The sequence below is a fragment of the Mus musculus genome, chromosome 11, assembly GCF_000001635.26.
Source record: "Mus musculus strain C57BL/6J chromosome 11, GRCm38.p6 C57BL/6J".
Lineage (NCBI taxonomy): Eukaryota > Metazoa > Chordata > Mammalia > Rodentia > Muridae > Mus > Mus musculus.
The window spans coordinates 50,921,053-50,945,727 of NC_000077.6; the positions used below are offsets into that span (position 1 = coordinate 50,921,053).

Below are 24,675 nucleotides of genomic sequence, written 5' to 3' on the forward strand. Positions count from 1 at the left end.
CACTGATCAGAAGAGAAAAACTAGAAGTGTTTCGGTAGTGCCACATTGCCAGAAAATAAGAATGATTAGAAGAGAAAAAAAATGGACTTTGTAGATTAAATGATTGTGAATGCAAAGCATTTACAAATACACTATTAGAAAGGAAAAAAATTATATGTACACAAATACCACACAGACATAAATTAACCAGGTTACTCATACAAGGTAAGTTGTAAAAATCAGTTATGTCTACATATTAGCACTGGAAAATGAAATTTTGTCCTATGTATGTCTGTGTGTGGTGTGCAGGTTTGGGGGTTCATCTGTATGGTGTGCGTGTAGGGCCCGGTTGAGGTTGGGTGTCTTGCCTAATTGTTCTCTCTCAACTCATCTTGACAAGTATAGCTAGTCTGCTTGCTCCAGGGTAACTAAGACAAGTATTTAACACTTGCTAAATACTATTACTATTAATTATACTTGTTAAATACCTAGATGTTATCTATGCAGTTGTCTTCCTGGCCTCCTAAATGTTAGGTTATATATAGGCATGCATCATTACATCCAGTATGTGTTCCAATTCTGATGGTGCATGGATGAAGTAAGTTTATATTGGCCAAGGGTAACTACTCAGGACATGGCTTCATAGTTAATGTTTCAACTCAATGAAGGAGAATAATTCACAGCCCAAGATTAGAATATGTGTATTAAATGTGGGAAGTTAGGAAATTAGAAGAACAAAATTAAAGACAGTTCTCTTTCTTTCTCTTTAATAAAAACCATGCAGTTTGACAGTAGCTTAGGAAAAGACAGTACGAGGTAGTTTATTTGTTTTGTTTTGTTTTCCTTTCTTTAATTCTGCCCATTGATTTAAAAATGCATATATTTTAAGTATTTACTATTAAAATACTACATGTAGTAAATATGCTAATAGCTGGTATTCCTTTTTCTAATGACAAATCAACACTCTTGAACTCAGATTTTTCTAGTGTTTCTATAGTGCATATATATTATGTGGATGAGATAAAAAGGTGTTTCTGTTATCTTATAAATGGCCATTGTCAATGTCTGCTACAGTTAAGTGTCTGGTCTTAAAAATGACTGGCAGGTATGAAATTTTCTCTGTTAATTATTATATGACCACAGTTTTATTCTTGCATTCTCAACATCCCATAGGACTAAATTAATAAGAGTTTCCTCATAGTCACTATACTTCTTGTCAATATGAAGTATATATTCTCTGAGGAACTTTGGTTCATTGTTTACTCATGCAAATCTATGTTCAAGGCGTCCTCTTCGATATGAATTCTATAGTGATTGGTTAGGGAGGATCTCTGGCTGAAGAGCTTGCCACAAGCACTGCACTCATAGGGTTTCTCTCCAGTGTGAATCCTCTGATGGGCAATAAGTGAGGAGCTTTGTCTAAAACTCTTCCCGCACGTGTTACATTTAAAGGGTTTCTCACCAGTGTGAATCCTTCGGTGCTGAATAAGAGCTGCACTTTGTCCAAATGACATCCCGCATTCCTGACATCGGTACGGCTTCTCTCCAGTGTGGGTTCGCTGATGGTTACTTAGGGATGAGTTACACCTGAAGGTCTTGCCGCACTCATTGCATTTATAGGGTCTTTCTCCAGTGTGCATTCTCTGATGTTGGATCAGAGCTGAACTTTGTCGGAAGGCTTTCCCACAAACTTTACATTTACACGGTTTCTCTCCAGTGTGGATTCTTTCGTGAATAATAAGAGTTGAATGGGAACTTAAGGCTTTGCCACACTCATTGCAATTATAAAACTTCTCTCCCGTATGAATTATTCGGTGTCTATTGAGTCTTGAGATGGAAGTGAAGCCTTTCCCGCACTCACTGCATCTGTAGGGCTTTTCTCCAGTGTGGATTCTTTCATGCTGAATAAGTGATGCACTCTGACTGAAGGCCCTACCACACTCACTGCACTTGAAAGGTTTCTCTCCGGTGTGGATCCTCTGATGATAACGAAGGGATGAGCTAGACTTAAAGGTGTTGCCACATTCGTTGCACAAGTAGGTCTTCTTTCTGGAATGAATTCTCTGGCATCCTGAAAGGGACGTGGATGCCTTCCTTCCTGGGTTATATTTATGAGGATTTTCTCGGGCATGGATTTTTTGGTGCAAAAAAAGGCCAGACCTTCTGCTAAAAGATTTTCCACATTCTTTGCATGTATAGGATTTTTCCAAAGTATGAGTTCTTAGGTGCTTGCAGAGGGATGCACTATGGCTGAAGGCCTTTCCACACTCTTTACATATATAGGGCTTCTCTCCAGTGTGAGTTCTTTGATGTTGAATAAGGGCAGAACTTTGGCTGAAAGCTTTCAAACAGTCTTTACACTGAAATAGTCTCTCTCCAGTATGGTTTTTCAGATGTTTGCGAAGGGATGAGTTGTGAATGAAGGCTTTTTCGCAAGTACTACATTTATAGCGTTTCTCTACTGTCTTGAGTTTTGGTTGACTAAGTAAAGTTGAATTTTCCTCGAGGCTATTTCTTTGTGTTTTTTCTCCTGCAATCTTTTGCTTACCAATTGACTTCAGGCCAACGCTTGGACCAAATTTAAAATTCTTACGGCTTTTATCTATAGTAAGAATTTTTGTATGGTTGATTGAAATTATTTCTAAGCTTTCATTTGTATCCTGTGTTCTAAAACTGTTGTCAGGTCTGCAGGATTTTCCTGACGTGAAGTCCCAGGCCTCATCCCTTTTGAGTTGTTTCCTCTTTAATTCCTGAAACAATGACTCTTTAGTTTGAGTTGATTTTGTGGTTTGAAGACTGCCGTGACATCCTGGAAGCAAAACCAAAATTACCAGTGATAGATGTGGTTAGCTCAGACTAAACTTATAGGAAGAATGTTAATGTTACCTAATTAAATACTACATGCCTATAGATATTAGCAAGAAAGAAGAAATGGAAAATAAACACTTTATAAGATACTGGATGAGTGCCAATCAATTGGAGTGAACAAAAGGATAAACAAGCTCACCTAAGGAGGTGAGAGCTAGAGTAACCAGGAGAGGGTTAGAGAGGCACAGACTGGGAAGTGTAGCCTGGTATGGAACTATGGAACTCATGAATTATGGTGCTTCTGCCATTCTTTTTCATTTTGGATTTATTAACCTCTCTTTTCTACATGTTAGAATCCTTACCAGCCTTCCAATGCAGTGCAGGTAACTCCTCTGTTGCATCTTTTCCTGACTGAGTCTAACAATCCACAGCCCTCCTCTTATTCTAGCACTTATTACAAGATACAGCAATACGTCACTTAATGACAAGGATGTGCTCTGGGAAATGTGGCGGGTCATTCTCATGTAAGCCTCCGAGAGGATATGTGACACAAATCTAGATGGTGTAGACGGCCCATATGACAGGCTATGTGTCTTGATGCAATCAAAAGATATGGCAGACATGAGGGGTATGCGGCTGCTGCCCCCCCGCATCACAGCGCCTCCTTAAGCTTTCTTCCCATGAGGACAAGCAGACTTTAATACACAGCATTAAAATACAAACCCAAAGCACAGTGACTAAAGTCACTGCTATTATCAAATATTATATACTGTAATAATTCTAATACTATACTTTTATACTTCTAGCAACACAGGATTTTTTACATCAGCATTGCTGCAAACACATAGATAGTACATTCTGATAAGTTTTATTTATTCAGTGTGGAGAGCAGGGTAGCTTTGCACTCACAGATCTACATGCTTCTGCCTCTTGAGCACCGGGATTAAAGGAGCACGTGGCCACTTTAATTAGCTTGCACTCTGCTGCTTTACATTTCTAAAGTTAGATTTCTGTGTCTTACTTTCTGTGTGTCTTCTTGTATGTGCATCTGTATGTACAGAAATGCATACTAATCACCTGCAGAGGTCAAAAGAGAACATCAGAGTCTCTGGAACTAGAGTTATGGACAATTGTGAATCACATGGTGTTGTGAGTGTCCAGGACACAAGTGCTCTTAACTGGCTATCCGTGTTATAATCTCATGGCACACCATTGTATATGCAGCTCATCATTTGCTAGAATATTATTGTACAGTACACAAGTACATTATACGTATTTAAAGAAGCAGTCAATGAGACTCTGTGTCACACAGATAATAAAGATAAACAGGACTTGAGGAATACCTCAACGGCATGATAAAATTCAAACATTTTAGTCCTAAAGCCAATCATTTTGTTAATGAAGAGACATTAGGTATATTTCATTGCAATCAAGAATGAAGCCAATATATCCATTTCCCTACTATCCATCTGTAAGGAACTATTAATTATTGCAGTCGGGCAATTAAATTAGAGAAGTTGAAAAACTGCCTGTATTTGCTGATGATATCACATCTCTTAAAACTGATTTCATGAAGAAGCATATATAGAATTGGCACACAAGAGTATTGTTATAAAGAATAAGAGGAATACAGAAAATTTGAAAAACTATATGAGTAAATTTTTATAGGCATCTTGAATGAAAATGCTACTCTTGGATGTTACAACCCAGTGTTCTGAAAATGCCACAAAATTCGGGATATAGCTCAGAATTTCTCAGTAGCAGATGACATCCAAGGCCAGATAATTCTCTTTTCTTTGGGACTATGTTGGGGTGACCTTTCCTCACATTGTAATAAGGTGTGCCTCTGCATTTTTGATTGTTACTATATACTGGCAGAGAGCTATGTCCTGGCAGAATTTGAGTGTTGTCATTTCCTTGTCCTATCTCTAGGTTTTCTATTTGTAAATGCTTGCCCATCCCACCTGCCCAAAAGAGGAAGGTCAGATAGCCCACAATGCCTAAGGCAACCAAAGGGATGGACCAGATGCTGTCTTACTGCTGATTGGTTATAATAAAGAGCTGACAGCCAATGGCTGGGGCAGCATGTAAGGGGGCAGAACTTCCAGGCAGGTGGGGACGCTGCAGGGATGCAAGCAGAGTCAAGAAAATTGAGACCTGCAGGGAGAAAGCAGAAGGAAGACTAAAGTGGGGCAGGAGGTAAAGAGCTAGCCACATGGCGGGGATCCAGGCCAGGAAGGCAGGCTAAGTTAGAACTTAGCTAAGAGACTGCCCCAGCAAACAGCTTTAAACTATGTAGTCTTCACTTCATGCAAGACCTCAATCTCAGCATCATGTGAAGGCAGAGAATGCCCAGACTGTAAAACAAGTGTAGAAGAGAAAACGTGAACGTCAGACAATATGACATCTCTCATGGTGTGAAGTACCATGATTTTATTTCCCTCCCTGGATGGCAAGTGTACCTGTAAAATCTGTCCATTAGATTTCAAAACTCCGGAGCCTGTGCAGCATCAACAGGAAGGCCTGAGTGGTAAACTGAAGTGCATTTCATTCAGCAGCAGCCAGCTCCAAGGAGCAACCTGCTAGCATCCCTACAACAGCCATACAGCCAAGAGGCAAGAAGGACAGCTACAAAGGCGGGGCACCACTCCTATCTCCTCTGGCAGGAGCGGATACCCAACCGTTAGGGGGACAGTGTCCTTCCCCCTTTACTTGCCTCTGCCTTGATTTTTAAAACCAGACAGGTTCGTCGCTTATAACAACTAAAGAGAAAAATCACCCATCACCCCAGCAGACCCTGGGAAGTGGAAGATTCGGATGTTTACATTTTAATAAAAAAGGACAAGGCAGGGGACTGGAGAGAGGGCTCAGTGGTTATGAGCGCTGGATGCTCTTTCAGAAGCTCTGGATTCAGTACCTAGTGCCTCACCTGGCAGCTCACAACTGTCTAAACCTCCAGTCCCTGGGGAACTAGCACTCTGTTGTGGCTTTTGTGAGCCCTGTGCCCATGTGGTGCGCAGACATTTTTGCAGGCAGAACATCCAAACACATAAAAATAAAAACAGGTTTTTTGTTTGTTTGTTTGTTTTTAATATCACAAGGCAGAAGACAAACAGGAAAATAGGTCCCTTCAGAGGAAAGGATATGGCTGGAAGTGTAACTCACTGGTAGAGCACCTGCCTAGCAAGTGCAAGGCCTGGCTCTCCAGCACTACAAAACAGTTGCCTTGGTAGTTTCCACAGAATTACTGTATTTCTCCAAACAAAGGTTTCAAAGCTAGACAACCGGGGTCTCTACATCAGAAACTGTCACTTTAGACTGAAAAAGAAGGGCTCTTGTATTCAGGGTCTATCAGAACAGGGTCTATAAGAACAACGTATAGTCAACCTTCCAGCTCTTCCTTAATCCTCAGTGTCTGACCTGACCCAACCTCAGCCCTGTCTCCCAGTTCCCCCACTCCAGGCTCTAAGCCCTCAACCCTTCCTGTTAAGGGCAGGAAGCTGCTCTCCCAGGGAGACAGTGCTGGACCCATCTCTGGATGTTTATGTCTCCTCAGGGTTGGGATTCAGACCCAGGACAAGCAGCTGAGGTGCTTAGCTTGCATATCCAGGTTCTCCCAGCATCCCTCAGTCCTGCCTGTTCCAGGCAAGGCTGGCTTATCTGAACTTTCTAATATCTCTCCTAGGAGCTCTTCCCTATAGAATCTAGACGTTTGGCTCTCCTCTCCCACCTCTGCATTTTCTCTCTTCCTGCTCAAGCTCCTTCTCCCCTCCCCCCACTGTCTCCCTCTCAATGGCTTCCCTTGTTGTCCCCACTAAAATATCCAGGATCATAAAATTCTCCTTAAACTTCTTAGCTATCCCTGTTATCTACAGGCTAAAGCTCTTAGCACAGTACCAAAATCTAGTGAGGCCATCCAAGCTCATTTCCTTTGTCTCGATTTCATATATATATATATATATTCTGTGCAGCTAGAAAAAAAATTACTTCCAATATACCCTTAAATATGCTGACTTCTTGTACATGAAAGGCAGCTCTCCTCAGAAACAAAAGGGACCATAGACAGGAGGGGAAGCTAGGGGCTGGGAGCCTGGGATTTTCCTTTCCCATCATTCCATGAGGATCAGGTACCTGAAGAGGTCTCTTGTTGAGGGACAGTCCAGTCTAAGGCTTTCTGGAGACCCTGATGTATGGAAAAGGAACACAGTCCCTTATCTGAAGTGCTTGGCAGAGCCGGTAACGGCCTGGGGTCCGGGCTTTGGCAGAGCATCAGCTTCAGATATGGAGAAGCCAGTTCTTCTAACCCCAAGGGGGCTGTGGTTCTCAGCCCCAAGGTCGCTGTGCACTCAATCTGTGACCTTCTTAAGATACCCTGCATTCCCCTTGTGCAAATTGCTCAATTAGCTTCCCGCTGACTCCATCTCACTGTGTCATAGCTGTCTGCTCCCTCTGTCCCATTTTCCCCACAGACGGTACACATAAGATGCCGTATTTCCTAATAAACTTGCTTGGAATAAGACATTCCTGACCCCAGCCTTCCTATCTCCTTTATCTTCTCATCCCTTGGTCCTCCCCCTAGGATTCCTGTCATCCCTTGGTCCTCCCCCTAGGATTCCTGTCACTGAAAAGCAACTTGCTGGCACAGCTCGGTCTCCAGGCACCGAGGCTACCCCTCTGTTCTTATTTTGCAGCGATTCTGGGGTATTTCAGGCCCACCCACTTACCAAGAGGGGAGCATCCATGACTTTCTTTCTCTGATTTCCAGGGTTCTTCTCCTTGTTGCAACACGGAGATCATCTTTGGTTTGGTAAATGGGAATCCTAATCGCAAACAAAAGTAGCAATAACACTAAAAAGACTTGGTCTTGTTTTAAAGTGGACAAGCATTAGATGCGCGGGGGAACCCAGCTACACTTCTACTGGGTACTTAAGCTGTTCATTGTCACGTGACAGGATGTGTCAGGCAGAGGCCAAGTGGCTCACAGGAGAGAACTGGGAGAACTAATTGCACATTATGGAAATTCTATAAACGGGCAGCTTTAGCATTCTAGAAAAGGGCTGTCGGGTGTGCAGATAGAATAAATACAGACAGTAACTGTGAAGAGGATTACGTGTCAAGAAGACTGTTTAAAGTGAAGAAACCATTTGATTTCTTTTCTAGAATAGTGTGCACAGCATTTGACTGGAAAAAGAAGTGGGAAAGGCAGGAAACAGGAGAGGGGGGCTGAGGGAAGACTTTGTTTACAGGCAACACAGAATAAATGTAACATGAATACTGCTGCGTCAACACTGGAGGAATTTCTACTGTCAAGTTGCAGACAGCGGGGAACAGTATGAGTATCAACCCCCTATGTTCTCCTATTTGGGGCATTTAGACACCTGGAAGTGGAAAAAAAGTTTCAATGTTTACTAGAGATCTGGTTTGTGCAGCCGGACAGCAAACCTCAGCTAGAGTGTTTTAATGACCACAGTCTTCATTCGGGGAAGAAGGCACTGAGGTCTCGATTGTGAGTCTCTGCCCACAGGGCACTCTCTTACCCAGCGAGGCCAGGTTGCTGTAGTTCTCCAGCATCACCTCACGGTACAGGCTTCTCTGAGAGGGAACCAGCTTCTTCCACTCATCCCGGGTAAAGAGCACGGCCACGTCTTCAAACGTCACCGACACCTGTGAGGGAAAGCCGTTCCATCTCAGCAGCCTCATACAGCACGAGGGAGGTGACAGTGTGGAAGGTGGACAGGCCATCGTGAAATGATGTCACTGAGGGTTCTGAAGAGGCTAGGTCATCTACCATTTAGTCATCAATTCAACCGGTGACAGACACGCAAACAACAGCAGTGAGTCAGATCCTGGCTTTCTGTACAGGGATTATGGCCAATAGCGCAAGTACATCATGGTAATTAGAAGTTCTTCTGGCAAAAGGTCTCTTGGGTTCTTGGTTTTTGAGACAATCTATGAAGCTCTGAGTGGCCTGGAACTTGGTATGGTGGACCAGACTAGCCCCAACCTCACAGAGATCTACCTGCCTCTGCCTCCCTGGTACTGGGATTAAAACCCTGCACCACCATGTCCAGCAAGATTCCTTACTCTGCGTTTTCACATGCATGCAGTGCCTGTAGGAAAAATAACTTACTATGGAGAGAATACAAACGATAATCTTTGCCTTAAAGACTTTCCGATCTAATCAGCACACAGGCATGTGTAGAAATCATTTCAACAATGTAAAAAAAAAAAAAAAAAAAAAAGCTGTGTAGCTGGTCTGGTAAGACCCACACACCATCTCCTGCTTCGGTCCTCACTCCAGAACAAGAATCCTACAAGGGGATGCTGTTATTTTTATTTTATTGGTAAGGGAACTGAGACACAGAAGTTAGACTTACTGATTTAAGGCCCACAGATGGTAACAGAGGGGGTAGGGTAAAAATCAACGGTCTTGAGCCTCCCACTGTGCTTTCTAATTTTCTGTCAAATATCCCAGGAAACCCTCTTCATGGCTTCTTGATAAGTCGTCTCCTTGCTCTCAGAGTGAGGCTCCTGACACTGTGTCCCCTGCAGTATGGCTTTCCCCTGTCCACGCAGCAGCTCACCTCGATGGGGGCAGCTCTATATTCCCGCTCCTCCAAATGGCAGGTCAAGAGTAGTTGTTTTCACAAGAATGGTACAATCCAAACCTAGGATCTACAGAGTATAGGAGGGGAACCACGGGATGGAGGAGCGCCGCAAGCATTCTTAAGGGCAAAAAGAAATAGATGGGCAATCCAGGTGAGGGCTGAGAAAAATAAACATGAGGGAAGCAGACCAGAAAGGACTTCCGCCAGCTGTGTCCCTAGTGATAACGGACATCTGCATGTCGCTGTCAATGTAGTAAGCACAACAGACCGGGATCAGCTAACAGCAACGCAATATACTGTGAGCGAGCGTGCAGTGTGCTTCCTAGACAACCAGCTCCTCCAAGAGCACCAAGTCCTGGTGAAGGGTCTACTGGGCGGAGAGCCTCAGTCTGGAAGGAAAACCAAAACCATATAAAATACTCCTGCCATGAACTGAGACGGCAATGCGCTCACCTGAGACTTCCCTTCCCTTTGCTCTGGAGCCATGCTCACTTTCTGGGCTTTTCTCAAAGATGGGTACAGTGTCCAAAAATGCGATCTGAGGGAAGAAGAAAGAAAGATTGCTTCGCACCCCTCAGAAGCCGCATCTCCGAATGCGTTCCACCAGCTGAGCCTGGCGCTTCTGCTTCCAGAACGGAAAGCGGGAGCTGGGGGCGGGCGGCAGAGAATTGACAGGTCACCACTCTTCTGGTCTCTAGATTTTCAGAAACAAGACTCAGGCGACACTGGACTCCATGTCACCGAGGAGACTCACTATGCCTCCGCGAGTCAGGCATCACCCTATGCTGTTCACCCCAGCTCAGTTGGCAGTGCCAACCCCCTTCAGATCAGAGTGCACTGAGGCCAGAGTGCAGCCACAGTGGGAACACAAACGTTTTTCACCCGTTTAGATCTGACCACGGGCCCACTCCACGTGCAGCCCACCCAACTGCTCTGCTGCTGTCAAGGGATCAATTTCCACATCCCCAGAGAAAACTCCAGAAAGGGGACCAGTGACTCATGGCGGCCCACGCTGAAGTCGCCACAGGCCTCCGTGTCCTCCAGCCTGGCCGCTCACCTCCCCCCTGCTCCCGCCACGCCTCATGAAGGCTCGCAGCTGCCACGCTTGGAGACTCAGACTGGGGAGCTAGATCAGGGCAGAGAATCGAGCCACAGACACCCGGCGGCCTGATAGATCTCACAGGGGGCGGGGCTGGAGGGGGGAATAATGAGGATAGCTGATGCAGAGGCCTCTGGGAAATGTAGTTTACCTCGGGACTCAAGGATTCTGGGATATAAAGTTGACCGCTTTGGTGCGCAGCTGCGGTGGAGAGCCCCCCCTCCCCAAACTCCCAAAAGGCCCCGGGTCACTAGCTCTGTGAAGTCTTAGATGTGGTATGCATTTTAATTCCATTTGTGTGGATGGGGTAAGGCCAGCCCACAGCGGCCAGAAACAGACTGGCAGTTACGTATTAACATCATGTTGTAAGCCTTTTGAAATAAATCAAAGAACAAAAGGGACCTCACTTGGTAAGCAGTGGTTTTTAGTAGGATAAAGTGTAGACAGTGAGCTGTGGAAATAATTATATATTGATTTAGACTCAGAGGGTGTTACAGGAAAATGCAAAAGAAAGGCTAGCTGAAACCTGGCACTCTGGGATTTAAAATAAAAATGAATGAATAAATGAATACATGAATGAATGAATGAATGAATGGAAAATGATAGATGAAGACGCCTGATATTAACCTCTGGTCTGAGTACAATGTACAACACACACACACACACACACACACACACACACACACACTCCAAAGCATAGAAAATATGATTGTGGAAGCCATAGTATGCCAGTGTGACACACAATACAGTACATCCCTCTGTCCACATATCTTCATTTGCAAATGTTTGTTGTAATGAGTCATTGATCTGGTTCAAGATCTCTGGCTTCTATGACACCATCAATATTGGACCCTCACTGAGACTCCTCCCAATTATCCTGTTGTCACCCTGTGTGTTAAAGATCCTGTAACAGCTTTGGATCGGCAGGACTGGCCCTTTCATGTGCCCCAACAATTCACACATGATACAGATTTTAGGAAGGGACAACCAGAGCCCTGGATCTGGGCCTGGGTGGCAGCTGAGTTGATGAGCTCAATGGCTGCCCCTTATCTGAATCACCAGGGTAAACTCTCCAGTACTGTTCAGCAAGGCCACCCAATGCCACAGTCAGCAGAAGGCAGAATCACCTCTCCTACTCCCATGCCTTTGGGTCAGCTCACCAGCACCTTTGTCATCAGGGCATCTTCACTGAGTTGCCCAGATGAGCTGTAGGGCCTGCTCTCCAGAGTGCTGCAGTCAGTGACAGGGCAGGACCGGCTCTCCTACTCTCATGCCCTCCAGGTGCTACCTCAGATGGTAAGGGACAGGGTGGGGGAGGGTACCACCACCCCTCCCCCGTCACCCAGGCCATTGCTGAGCCTTATCTCTTACAGGATAAGGTGTTCACAGGGGCCAGAGTTAAAAGGATACAATGAAAAAGGGAGGAACAGAGGCAAGGATACATATTGAATGGAATTGCAAGCAGTTCACATCAGATCTAAGAAACACAAAGTTACTCTTAATTACAAATAGAAACATTATTTAACAAGGACTTAACTAGGGACAAACAGAAACTTACTAACTAGGATTTAACACAAGACAAACATAAACTTCTTAATAACTATGAGAAGCCTTGCCCTGTAAAGACTTAACACAGGACAACCAGGAACTTCTTGACTGTCTTAACTGCAAACAGAACTCACAGTTCTGCAAGGTGTAGTTTCTGTTTCTGCCTCCCATTACCTTCTGAGATACTTGTTCTTGTTTTGGTCTCATGGCACTGGCGTGAATGAGTAGTCTTAGCTCCTACTCTCTGTAGCTACCGTTAACCCAATACTGTAAGCATTCATTACAGTGACAGGAATTTCCTAATTCTCCTGCGGCAGAACTGTCTTCCTGATGAGCCCCTTTCTCGGCTTATAAAATGCTGGTGTTGCTCAAGACTAATTCCTGGGGTCTTCTCATCACTAAGACTAATTCATGGGGTCTTCTCATCACAAGACTAATTCCTGGGGTCTTCTCATCACTAAGACTAATTCCTGGGGTCTTCTCATCACTGACTCTTGAGTTCTCCCTATTATTATTTTAATTGCCTTCGATTCTCCAATATTCTCCCAGTTTTCTTCTGAGTTCTGGTAATCCTCCAGATGTGCCCTCTGAACTCTGTCATCCAGGTTTCTTTTCTTTTTTTCTTTCTTTTCTTTTTCTTTTTTTCTTTTTTTTTTCGAGACAGGGTTCTCTGTTGTAGCCCTGGCTGTCCTGGAACTCACTCTGTAGACCAGGCTGGCCTCGAACTCAGAAATCCACCTGCCTCTGCCTCCCAAGTGCTGGGATTAAAGGCGTGCACCACCACTGCCCGGCAACTTCTGCTTTCTTTAAAAAGTCAGCTATGTCAAAAGGTATTTTCCTGGGTTGGTGAGATGGCTCAGTGAGTAAGAGCACCCGACTGCTCTTCCGAAGGTCCAGAGTTCAAATCCCAGCAACCACATGGTGGCTCACAACCATCCGTAACGAGATCTGACTCCCTCTTCTGGAGTGTCTAAAGACAGCTACAGTGTACTTACATATAATCAATAAATAAATCTTTAAAAAAAAGGTATTTTCCTGAAGCAGATACAAGTAAAAGAATGTTTTGCTAAAACAGATGCATGAAGGAATGTTTCACTAAAGTGGACACAGGTGAAAGGAAGTTTTACGCCGGGCATGGTGGCACACACCTTTAATCCCAGCACTCGGGAGGCAGAGACAGGTGGATTTCTGAGTTCAAGGCCAGCCTGGTCTACAAAGTGAGTTCCAGGATAGCCAGGGCTATACAGAGAAACCCTGTCTCGAAAAAAAAACACAAAAAAAACAAACAAACAAACAAAAAAAACGAACAAAAAAAAGGAAAGGAAGTTTTACTAAAGCAAACATGTAAAAAGATACCTGATGAAAGATTCTTCACTAACCACACACAAATATTGGTTCACCTTACACTGCATAGCTGAGCTCCATTTATAATGACAACATAGAGAAAAGCACACCAAAAGACTTTTGGTGATGTTCTGGCGGCATCTTGCTGTTTCCACGGACTCAGGCCGATTGACAGAATGATGTTAGCTGGTACAGGCTCATGCAGAGTTTTACTGAGATGAGACACATGGTGAGACGAGACCTATAGAGGGCATGTAATGTTTAGAGGGAGATATATAAGACTCAACGGACAGAGGCAGGGACTTACTTGCATAACTAGCTTTACAATGTTTCATTGGTTGCACATCTTCATCGTCACTGATTTTCACATCATGAAGAGATGCATGGCAAAGAACTCCTGGTGTCCCTAGTGGTCCTGGTTCCTCCTGCTGACTCTTGCTGATTTCACAGAGACCTGGCTGTTTCTGCTGGGTCATGCCACCACTGCTGATTCATGTTTGCTATCCCAACACTACTAAACTGGACTACTAGTATATTCATGAACTGTTTGTGAGTGGATCGAGCTGCTACTGATTTCTATGAACTAAACTGCTGATTTCCTGACAACACAGATTAGATTTGCTCTAATGACCAATTTCTAAACAAGTCCGCTTTTCCCATAACCTAATAACCTTTCTTTCCCACTACCTCTGGTGGGTGGTGGGCTAGAAGGGAAGTTAAAGCATTTTTAAAAAGCCTTATTAAAATTAAGATTTTAAAAATCTAAACTACACAGGAGCTACCTGGCATTTTTGGATACTTCTAAACTCTAGAGCTCCAACAGTCTGTAAGTGTACCTTTCTGATACTGGTGGTCCCTGAGTTTCTTTCTTCTTATTCGCCTATTCTTTGAAAACTTCATATATGTATATGATATAGTTTGATGATAACCAGTTTCCTCCTCTTCTTCCGACTTCTCCGAGATCCCCTCACACCTTCACATCTTCTTCTCTATAGCCCACTGAGTCGAGTGAGTGCTGGCCCTGTGTGCCTCTGTGTAGGTCGATCCACTGGGGCATGGCAACCTAGGAGAGGCCATAAACTGCAGATAGCTCTCAGCTAGGCTTGAAGCCTCACAAACCTCTCCCGTCCATGCTGCAATGCTGACGGGCCTGATCTCAGGTGGGACTTGTGCAGGCAGCCACAGCCACTCTGATTCCCTCAGCTGTGTCCACTCCAGAAGACACTGTCTCACAGCCATCCTTACCATAGCTCTGGCTCTCCCCAGATGTCCTCCGAGCCTTGGGAGGAGGGGTGACATACACATCCCATTTGGGGCAGAGCACTCATACTTCAGGGTTCCATTTGCAGAGAAAGTGTAGGCTCTTGACTGATTCACTGCTTCAAAAGCAATCTCCCAGGGGCTTTGGTGCTTTCCAGCAAATATGGTCTGCAGAAATAAGCAAGATTAGCAGATTTTTATTTTTTTATTTATTCTTTTGGAGTTTGACACCTGTCAGTGTACTTGATAAGATCTGATAAATTCTCTTTTAAAGAGGCTGAAATACAGGCTGGAAAGAAGGCTCCGTAGTTAAGGATGCTTGGTGCTCTTGTGGAGGGCCTGAGTTCAGTTCCCAGGGCTCATATGGTAGCTCACAGCCAGTGTAACTCCAGCCCCAGGGGTTTCAATAACCTTCTATGAACCCCGTGGGCACCTGCACTCCAACATGTGGACATAATTTAAAAAATAAATAACTTATATGAAGCTGATTGCTTGGATGTCTTTATGGAGCTAAAGGAGTACCAAGGTTCCTGGTTACTCTGGGTCTATTTGAACAATTTACCAAGACCTGGTAGAGTTTTGTCTTCTAATGCGATGTCTTGTCGTTGTTGTTGTTGTTGTTGTTGTTGTTGTTATACTTTACCACTGGGTCCTTAAAACCATCTAGGTGGCAAAAAAGTAATCTTTAAAGAATTTAAGGAATTAATTTAAGGAATTAACCACTCCAGGGTTTTTGGGTGTTACTTTTAGGAACTTATAGCTTGCCCCATGGCTCCTTTAATTTTTAACTCTACCACTGTGCCATATGACAGTCAGGATTTTTCTGGTCCCATGGCTTCCATTGGAGCATAGGGAATGTTTCCGCCTCTGATGATGCTCCTCTTCTTTGCAGGTGGTACACTGGCTACAACTCATCCTCTTGAATCTCTATGGACTCTCTGATCAAAAGGACAGGTGGCTTAGAGGGCAAGGGAAAAAATGAGTGTTTAAAAATTATTTTTAAAATTTCTTTATGCTCATTTGTTTAAGCCTCCAAGCTTTGGTTGTTGAGCACCCAGAAGGACACTTTAATTAGTCTTGAAGTAATGGATTTTAGCTTTAACTTTTCTGTAACACTAACAAAGCTTAGGAATTGCCTTGGGTGGGAAATCTGAGCGATGTTACACTACCCATCCCCCCTCCCCAAGACAAAGCCCGAATAAGTGGAGGCAATACAAGGGAAATCGGGTCCCCATGGACTGGTTTACATGGGACATGAGAGGAACTGGTCATCACCTGCTGAAATACCCATGGGTATCAGGGACTGGAAGACCATGGAAGGGCAGGTGTGCTGAGGTAAGGCCCCAAGAGAAGTGGTGTTTGGTGTCCAGTTCACTGGGTCAGGAAGGACACTGTTTAATTCATAACAGCAGCAAAATTACAGTTGCAAAGTAGCGATGAAAATAATGTTATGGTTGGGGGTCACAGCATGAGGAACTGTGTTAAAGGGTCACAACCATAGGAAGGCTGAGAACCACTGTCTTAGAGTGTGCAGTGTACACTTAGGACCTGATGATATACGGTGTACTAGTGTAGTATGCTACATTATATGGGGGATGGGAGCAGGGAATTGTCATTTGGTCCAAGGCCTTTTCCCAGACAGTACAGTTGATAGAAAGGCAAGGGTCTGGAACCTATCACAACAGGAGACCATGAGGCAGTCATGACAGGCAATGACATGGCCCTTGTTCCCGTTATTGTTTTGTTTTATTTTTGTTTTTCAACTTGACACAAACTAGGGTCATCTAGAAAGAGGGAAATTCAGTAGAGACAATGCCTCATCAGACTGGCCTGTAGACGAGCCTTGGGGCTTTTTCTTGGTTGGTGATGTGGCTGGGCTGGCCCTCTGTGAGCAGTGCCACCCCTGGCAGGTGGTCCTGGGTTGTATAAGAAGCAGGCTGAACAAGCTGGGTGGAGCAAGGAGGGTGAGCAGAGTTCCTCCAGTCTCTGCTTCAGTTCCTGCCTCTGGGCTTTGTCCTTGGCTCTGGTCAGGATGTGTAAGACAAACTCTTTCCTCCCCAAGTTGCTCTTGGTCATCATGTTTACCAGTGATAGAAAGCAAACTAGGAAAGCTTTGCCTACTTTGGCCTCACTTGGGCAGAGCAGTGCAAGCTCCTCACAGAGTCTCAGAGATGGGAAGATGTGCAATGGCCCCACAAGAGCAGCAGCCGACCCCAGGATGACACTGAATGAACATTGAATGGCTTCAGGAAATGTCAGTGTATTATAGAAGGCTAGACTATTGCCCTCCAACCATCTCACTGTACACAATGTTGCCCTTTTTATGAAACAAAAGACACAATGTGGTCCCACCATGGTGTGTTGGCCCTTGCTAACGCACCTCCACCCCACCCCAGAGATAAGAACAATTGTGACTGCTTAGAATGGACAGTGCTGGGGCCTTCCAGGATCTTACCCATCTTCTGCAAGAATATATATATATATATATATATATATATATATATATATATATACACACACACACACATATATATATACATATATATGCATATATTATGCTAACCTTTGATGGCTTTATAAATTTGGAAAAGCATCTTGAACAGCAATTGTTGAATGAAGATCCTGATGTCAGGACTCAGTTACTTCCGTACATTTTTTTTTTCATTTAAAGAGACAGAGTCTTACTATGTAACCCTGACTGGATTGGAACTTACTATGGAGTCCAGGCCAGTATCAAACTCAGAGACCTGCTTATTTTATTCCTCAAGAGTGTGAGAATTAAAGACATGTGCCACCATCCCCTTAATACTCCTTTATAATCTCTTGGCCATAGCTATAAAGCCTATTACCATTATTGGTGGTTGCGTGCCAAACCTCTATTACCAAAGACACTATATGCTTTGGTTTCAGGACGTTGAGAAATCAGGCTGAGATTAAGTAGAACGTTTCCTTCCTGCTGGGTGACTTTTACAGCTGTAGAAGACATTGTGCAAGGTCCTCGGGAAGAATTGTCATGGGTGGTCCTGCTCTGCTTATTGCACTGCCAACTCGCCAGGCAGAAATCGCCTGCTCATGAAGTCATGGCATTACTGTTGTTGGCGCACCTAACTGCTTTCTGTTTGGATTCGGGGCCCATTCCCTAGAAGCTCACTCACTTCTGATACCATAACGCAAAGCCCACGGAGGAGGTTGTCATAGGCCACACTGGGCGAAGCAGCTGCTATTTTGTTTAGTGGACGGGATATACCTGTCGATTTGCCTTCTGAATATTTGTGTTTATGCTCGTATTGGTTACGATTGTCAACCTCAGTCGTGGAGGGAAGCCTTTCGTCACGGGTGGTATATTGCAGAAACTCATAACCCATTCATGTTCCAAGTTATGGATGCGCCACAGTGGTCCAAAGCTCAGTTATAGTTGCAGGAAAATAAGCAGACCTCTCGTCTCCTTCAAAGCTTGGGAAGTTGGAGGCGGGAGTAAAGGTTACAATGTTGTGTTCTTCCTTCAGAGGGAGGCGGCAGGTTCATAAGATGTGGGAAACAAAGGAAACTTCCGAAGCATAGGGAGCTTAAGGTTGAAGGGTTCACAGGTGCCTTCTCCAAAGTTATAAAAGCAGTGGACAGCTGATGGGGAGAGGTGATTGTAAATTGTACAGAAAGCCCCCACCGTGCCAGTTTCACGAGGCATCAGCTGAACCAAGGTGGACTTTTCATTGACTCATTTGCCTTTGAGTTACCCATACTCCAGCTGGAGAAACCCCTTTCTTATGCTCCGTCCGATAAGAAACCCCAGTAAACTCACTGGCTTGCTTAGTCAGACTTCGGGAGAATCGTTTCTTTGTTTTGTTATATTGGGTGAATACACATACCTCTCCATGAAAAGTCACACAATAGAGATTTATTTTTAAAAGGAGATTTATTATTATAGATAAGTACACTGTTGCTGTCTTCAGACACACCAGAAGAGGGCGTCAGATCTCATTAAGGGTGGTCGTGAGCCACCATGTGGTTGCTGGGTTTTGAACTCGGGGACCTTCGGAAGAGCAGTCAGCGCTCTTATCCTCTGAGCCATCTCGCCAGCCCCACAATAGAGGTTTTGATGTGATAAGAATTGGGCTGTCCTATCCCAGGTGTTCGGATCAGAGCTCTGTTAGAGTGTCCAGGTCTATCTGACTCTTTCCTCAAGAGTCTTTGAACATGAGTCGCTGCTTCTACAATGCGATTGTTCCCTTCAGAGCAATGATAATTATGTCAAGATGTTTTTATGTTAGTCACATCTAGTTGAATGTAGGATATTTGCCATTCGTCTGGTTGTATGGTCTATAGTTAAGACATCTCAATAAATGTCTAAGGAAGTGCTTTAGTGTCCGCTGGTGCAGTTCTACATCGTGACCACAAGAGGGCAGTGTTGTCCTACTACTTTCTGTAGGTCAGGCTCTTTGCTTCCTGGGATCTTGGATAGTTGGCATACCCTCCCCTTGCTCCTGGACTAGAAAGAAGAGCTCTGAATGTTACCTGCAAACACCCTGGCTTGTCAGGTTAGAAAACACTATACCTTCTGCGCTCCAGATATCCCTGTGCTAGCCTCAGGCTACATTCCTATCACTCACTGGCTCATGCTCATCTTATGTCGCCTAGGCCCATCAGACTAATGTTGGTGCAGCCAACAATGGGTTGGGCCATCCCACATCAATCACCAATAAAGACCATCTTTCACGGTATGGCCTCAGGGGAGACTGAACTGGGCAATCCTTCAGGATGCCTCTAGGCTGTGTCCAGGTGACAGAGAAGCTAATAACCAGGGTCCTGTCATTAACTAGTTCTGCAGAGAGCCTCTTAGATCCTGTGGAGGGCTCCTGAAACCTTGGAAACTCAAGGAAGCTAATAGTTCCCTGAAGGCCTGTTACACACCATCGGGGGACTGGTATATAGCCTGGCATTGGGCAATATAAGACCATTTGCCCTGGTTTGGTTTCTTGTTGCTGTAGTAAAAACACTGACCAGAATAAGCATTTGGCAGGAAAGGTTTGGTTTGCCTTTATAGACATAGTCAATAATAAAGGAAAGCCAAGACAGGAATTCAAAGTAGGAGTCCCCTGCCCCCATTCTGCTACAGCCCAAGATCACTTTCTTAGACAACTTTATTAGGGATGGTGCCACCCACAGTGGGATGGACAATCCCACACCAATGAATAAGAAAATGCCTCACAGACATGGTCACAGGCTAGTCCAATCAGGGAAAGTCTTCAGCTGAGGATCTCTTTTCCTAGGTGGCTCTGTTGTATCGTGTTAGCTGTGGCATTTTCCTGTGTCTTACAGAGACATGGAGGCCAATTTTCAACATTTAAGTAAGAAAAAATCTGACCATGTAGGTTATTCCCAAAATAAATAACTTCATTGGTTGGTTAGGGTTGAGTAGGAAACTCCTACTACCTGGTATTTGGCTGTATGGACAAGGCCCACAGAGCCAGTAAAAACCATATGGCAAGGTTTGGGGTGTAGCTTGGTAACATGAACAGAGCCCTTGGGTCAGTACCTAGTACTGTATAAACTGGGTGTGGTGACACAAACCTGTCACCTGAGCACTTGGAAGGAGAAGACAGGAGTCTCATCCCCCAGCTGGTCTGAGGCTAGACATAAAACCCTTTCTCCAAATGGGGAAAAAACAGGGCTGGAGAGATGCCTCGGTAGCTAAGAACACTCGATGCCAGTCACAAGGACTAGATTTTTAGGTTATTTCAGCATCTGCACAATAAGCCGTGTACCCCTGCAGGTCTCAAACCCCACTGAGTGTGCCACTCAGAGGATCGCTGTGACTTGCTCTGCCTCCGAAGAATAGGCAGAAAGTGGCAGAGGACACCCAACACCCTCTTCTAGTCTCTCTGCCTGTGCACGTGTGTGCCCTCCCGCACATGGATATGCATGCAACGTATGCACATGGGCACGCCTGCACACATGCACGTCTTTAAAAATAAACTGCATGACAGAGGCATTCCCCCGCTCCTTGAATTAAGCGCCGTATATTTGAGAATCTAAATGAACTTAAGAGACATCTTCCACCGTACGGAGGGAGTGAGATGCAGTCTGTGACCATTCGCTTACTGAGGAAGTAGCTCATTGGCTTTGGGCTAGAGAATCCAGAGTCTCTGTTTCTGCTTGGGAAGGAAGGTTGAGAAGTGATGATCCACATGACTTTGCCGTGGAAGCTCAGCAAGGTCATAAACCAGAGGGCAGATGAAGTTGGCTTCCTGTGAGCCTGGGTGGCTTCATGTGGTACACAGCAGCGAGGGGGGAGTGATTCTGTGTTTTGACTTTTTCCCTCTGTGACATGGGTGGAAGGAGCCTGGAAGGAAGAGTCTGAAGGGCGATGAAGATTCTGCAGGGAGGCCGCCCCACAACATCCAAATATAAGCCAAAGGGAGTGGGGCCCCAGCAGTCAGGATGCCTCTCCTGTCTGGGAGCCCGAGGACCAGAAGGTCTGTGCTTTGGTTTTCTTGTCTTCAGGGCAGTGCCTTATGAACTGCAAGGGCGGACTCTCCATCATTTCGGTTGTTTGACGACGTCTTTCCAGACTACTTCTTCTTTCCTGCCCTTGCCTCCAAGCCTTTGGTTGTAGTTAATAGCAGTGCCTTGGTTCATGCGCTCATGAACTCCCAATCTAAGTTTGGGGCACCAGCTAAGATAGAGGGAATCTGGTGGCATAGACTTTCACAGGTGACTCTGGAGACAAATTGTGGGTTTTGCATACATGGGAGCGGGGAGGAGGTGCTCTGTCTCTATCCTCGGGGACCCAAGGCAGCGCCCTCACAGAGCTCTCCAGATCAGTCCTGGTCCAAAGCGAGGGTGAGAGGGCAGATAGACGAGGTGCCATCAGTCTGGTTTCACTGGCCAGCATCCAGTGGACAGATGGGAGAGACACTGTCGCTGACTTGCTTTCAGGTCTCTGGAACACGGGATGGGAAGGTAGTGTGAGAAGCCTAAAAAAGTCCGGAACGTGATTGAGGGCGCTGCAGGTTATAGCCACAGGGTGGGACCTCACAGCAGTCGCATCACTTCCCTGGAACACCGAGAGGAAGGAAGAATTGAGGAGGCACATTTCCAGTCTGCCTCCCCCCACCCCCAACTCCTATTACAGGAGAAAAGGGTTTTTTCCTGCCCAGTTCTGTAGGTTTCCAGAAAGTCAAGCATTCCTTAAAAAAAATAAAACGGCCCTGCATTCTCTTCCGCAGTTAGGCTTTGTGGGTCATTTCTGTGTTTTTATGGAGGAAGACCGATTGGCCCCGGTACATCGATACATGTCCAGGAAACCCCACAGTATAAAGTGAAGGGCACACAGCTTGGTTAGAGTCACAGAAGACACTTTTATTGCTAGAGGACACTCGGCACTGCCGGCGCTAGCCGGGATCCCAGGAGTCTAATTCCAGAGTCCTGTGATTGCTTGCAACAGCAGCAGCACCTCCTTTATAAAAAGAAGCCCATGAACAAACATCCCTGAGGTCTCTGTATCCCTGGACCCAAGAGAACTCTGGCTTCTTCTGGAAATTAACCTTGTGCTATCTGCAGTCCTCAAGAAAAGTTGAAAGGGTAAATCAGACTATCAGAAATAAAAATAAAAATAAAAAATAGAAAAAAAAAACCTGTCCCTGTCAAGAGACTTAAGGGTTGTGGGTTCAAGCCTTCCCTGTCCTCCTGTGCCTTCAGACAGTGCCTCTCCCTGAAGTCTTCCACCTCAGAGCTCTCTTCTGCGAAAAATCGCCTTGCATACCTAGTCTGGTGACAGCCTCTGGCTGGTATTTTTCCTCCTTTCTTTTATGATTTTTAAAATCAACTATTCCCAGAGAAAATAAACCTCAGATGGATACTTCAAAAACTTTAAAAATTCCAGGCAGGTAAATGTCCGGCAGACCTGCTGTGGTGTTAGAACCATTGGCGGGGGGAGTCATCCAGGTGGAAGATCTGGTCACACCCCTTCCTTGATGCCCACGGTTGCGAGGCAAAGCCACAGGAGCCATCAACGCCAACGCAGCTCTGACCCTCAGGGTTCTCAGGGCCTGTTAGAGAGGTAGCCGTTAACGGACTCCCCGGAAGCCCCGAGAACAGCTGCAAAACCCTGTGCAATTTTTTCTGCCCCATTTGACCCAGGTAGGGCAGAGTCTACTCCCACCCCTACCCCCCACCCCCGCGCGCCCATTTTCTTCATCTGCCGCAACGAAAACGAAGTGCCTTTCTAAGATGCGCTATTTTAGAGCCCGGTGTGGAACTGTAGAGTGTTGCTGGTCCAGCATGTGCAATAGCTTCATCAAAGACAGAGCTGAATAGTAAAAAGCGGAGAAACATTTAATTCAGGGTGTCTTACACTGGAAGAAAAGGGACTTGGGTGTGAACTGGAACTAAGATCACAGGAAGGTTGGAATTTATAGCAGAAGGAGCAAAGTGAGATTAAGATGACTAAGGGAAAACTGGAAGGGTAAGAGGGGATTCTGGCTAAAGGGACCGAACCTCGTTCTTGCATCGCTTACATCAGCTATCACTTGGAGGAGTAGAGGACAATTAGGAAGATCAGATATGAAGAATGGGATATTGGCTATCCATCCACCTTAGCAGGATTTTTGCCAACATTGGACAGTTGTAGAAAACCTTTAAAAATCGTTGTCGGATGACTCCAATGTCTGGCTTATTCCAGAGAGTTGGAGAGATGCAAGCCCTTTTGGGAGTCAGTTTAATGTATGCAAGAAACCCCACAACCTCCTCTTCTTTACCTTGCTCTGGTCTAAGGATGTCCAGGGTCTTCAAAAATCTCAAAAGATAAAAATAAAGTCTTAAAGTGTCTAAACCATTTTTAAATCTTGAGCAAAGATTTGTACACTAAACTTTGACCTTTCATTTGCTTATTGGGATTAACTTTTTTTTTTTTTTTTTTTGGTTTTTCGAAACAGGGTTTCTCTGCATAGCCCTGGCTGTCCTGGAACTCACTTTGTAGACCAGGCTGGCCTCGAACTCAGAAATCCACCTGCCTCTGCCTCCCGAGTGCTGGGGTTAAAGGCGTGCGCCACCACACCCGGCTTCTTCACTTTTCCTGAAGGGTGCTGTATCTGGAGGGAGTGTAGGTCACTAGACATTGGTTGGAACACATTCCCCAAGATTTCTGGGCTTGCCTGCCTACCTCAAGATGCCCCTGTGTTTCTAGGCATCCTCTGGGTTCCATGCTGACTACCTCTTATTATCTATCTGGTTATCCATTCAACACATTTTAAAATTGACTCTTGTAATCAAAGCAGTGAGTTTGTTTGAAAAACAGCTTTTTAAAGGCTCATTTCTTTATTTATGAATGTGTATGCATGCTGCATGAGTAGGTCAGAAGAGAATGTTGTATTCCCTACAGTTGAGAGTCGTAGGCTACTGTAAGATACATAACCTGGGTGCTGGAAACCGAACTCAAGTCCTCTGCAGGAGGAGCAAAGTGTTCTTAACAGGGGTGGGGTGGGGTGGGGTGGGGGAACCATTTCCCAACCCCCAGACTGTTTTCTCATAATCCTTTTTTAACTTGTATCTGTCTTTTTGCTATTTTGTGAGTTCTTCTTTGTTTCACCCTTCTCTACCCCCTTTCCACACTTTCAACCCTCTTAACCCTGGTTATTAGAGAAAAAAGAATAAAAAGGAAAAGGGTCAATGTTATTGTTAAATTACTTCCTGTTGATTTGGGCATTGAGTTACTTGGCACAAGTTTGATCTTCTCTGTCAGGATATTTCCCCTCCCTCCCTCCCTCCCTCCCTCCCCCCTCTTTCTTCTTCTTCTTCTTCTTCTTCTTCTTCTTCTTCTTCTTCTTCTTCTTCTTCTTCTTCTTCTTCTTCTTCTTCTTCTTCTCCTTCTCCTTCTCCTTCTCCTTCTCCTTCTCCTTCTCCTTCTCCTTCTCCTTCTCCTTCTCCTTCTCCTTCTCCTTCTCCTTCTCCTTCTCCCTCTCCTCCTCCCCCTCCTCCTTTCCCCCCTCCTCTTCCTTTTTCTCCTTCTTCTCCTCTTCCTCCTCCTCCTCC

The 24,675-nt window shown here is 45.0% G+C and overlaps 1 protein-coding gene and 1 long non-coding RNA gene across 4 annotated transcripts; both read right to left on the reverse strand.

The window, feature by feature from the left end:
• Positions 1–733: 733 nt before the first annotated feature.
• On the reverse strand, positions 734–10,609 carry Zfp354b (zinc finger protein 354B). Of its 2 annotated transcripts, none has more exons than NM_013744.3 (5): positions 10,453–10,583; positions 9,849–9,933; positions 8,325–8,451; positions 7,512–7,607; positions 734–2,788 (listed from the first exon to the last, which is right to left on the reverse strand). In NM_013744.3, exons 2-5 carry the CDS (start codon positions 9,879–9,881, stop codon positions 1,239–1,241), a joined length of 1,806 nt encoding a protein of 601 aa, NP_038772.1. In that variant the 5' UTR covers positions 9,882–9,933; positions 10,453–10,583; the 3' UTR covers positions 734–1,238. The 2 variants fall into 2 exon arrangements, with proteins under 2 accessions (NP_038772.1, XP_030101904.1); XM_030246044.1 differs by lacking the exon at positions 734–2,788 and adding an exon at positions 2,801–6,970 and having other exon boundaries at positions 10,453–10,609.
• Positions 10,610–20,647: 10,038 nt separating this feature from the next.
• 4933414I15Rik (RIKEN cDNA 4933414I15 gene) lies at positions 20,648–22,673 on the reverse strand. 2 transcript variants are annotated; one of them, NR_168570.1, is made up of 2 exons: positions 22,550–22,673; positions 20,648–21,700 (listed from the first exon to the last, which is right to left on the reverse strand). It is a non-coding gene; the product is annotated as an RIKEN cDNA 4933414I15 gene (long non-coding RNA). The 2 variants fall into 2 exon arrangements; NR_168569.1 differs by having other exon boundaries at positions 22,409–22,673.
• Positions 22,674–24,675: the final 2,002 nt, after the last annotated feature.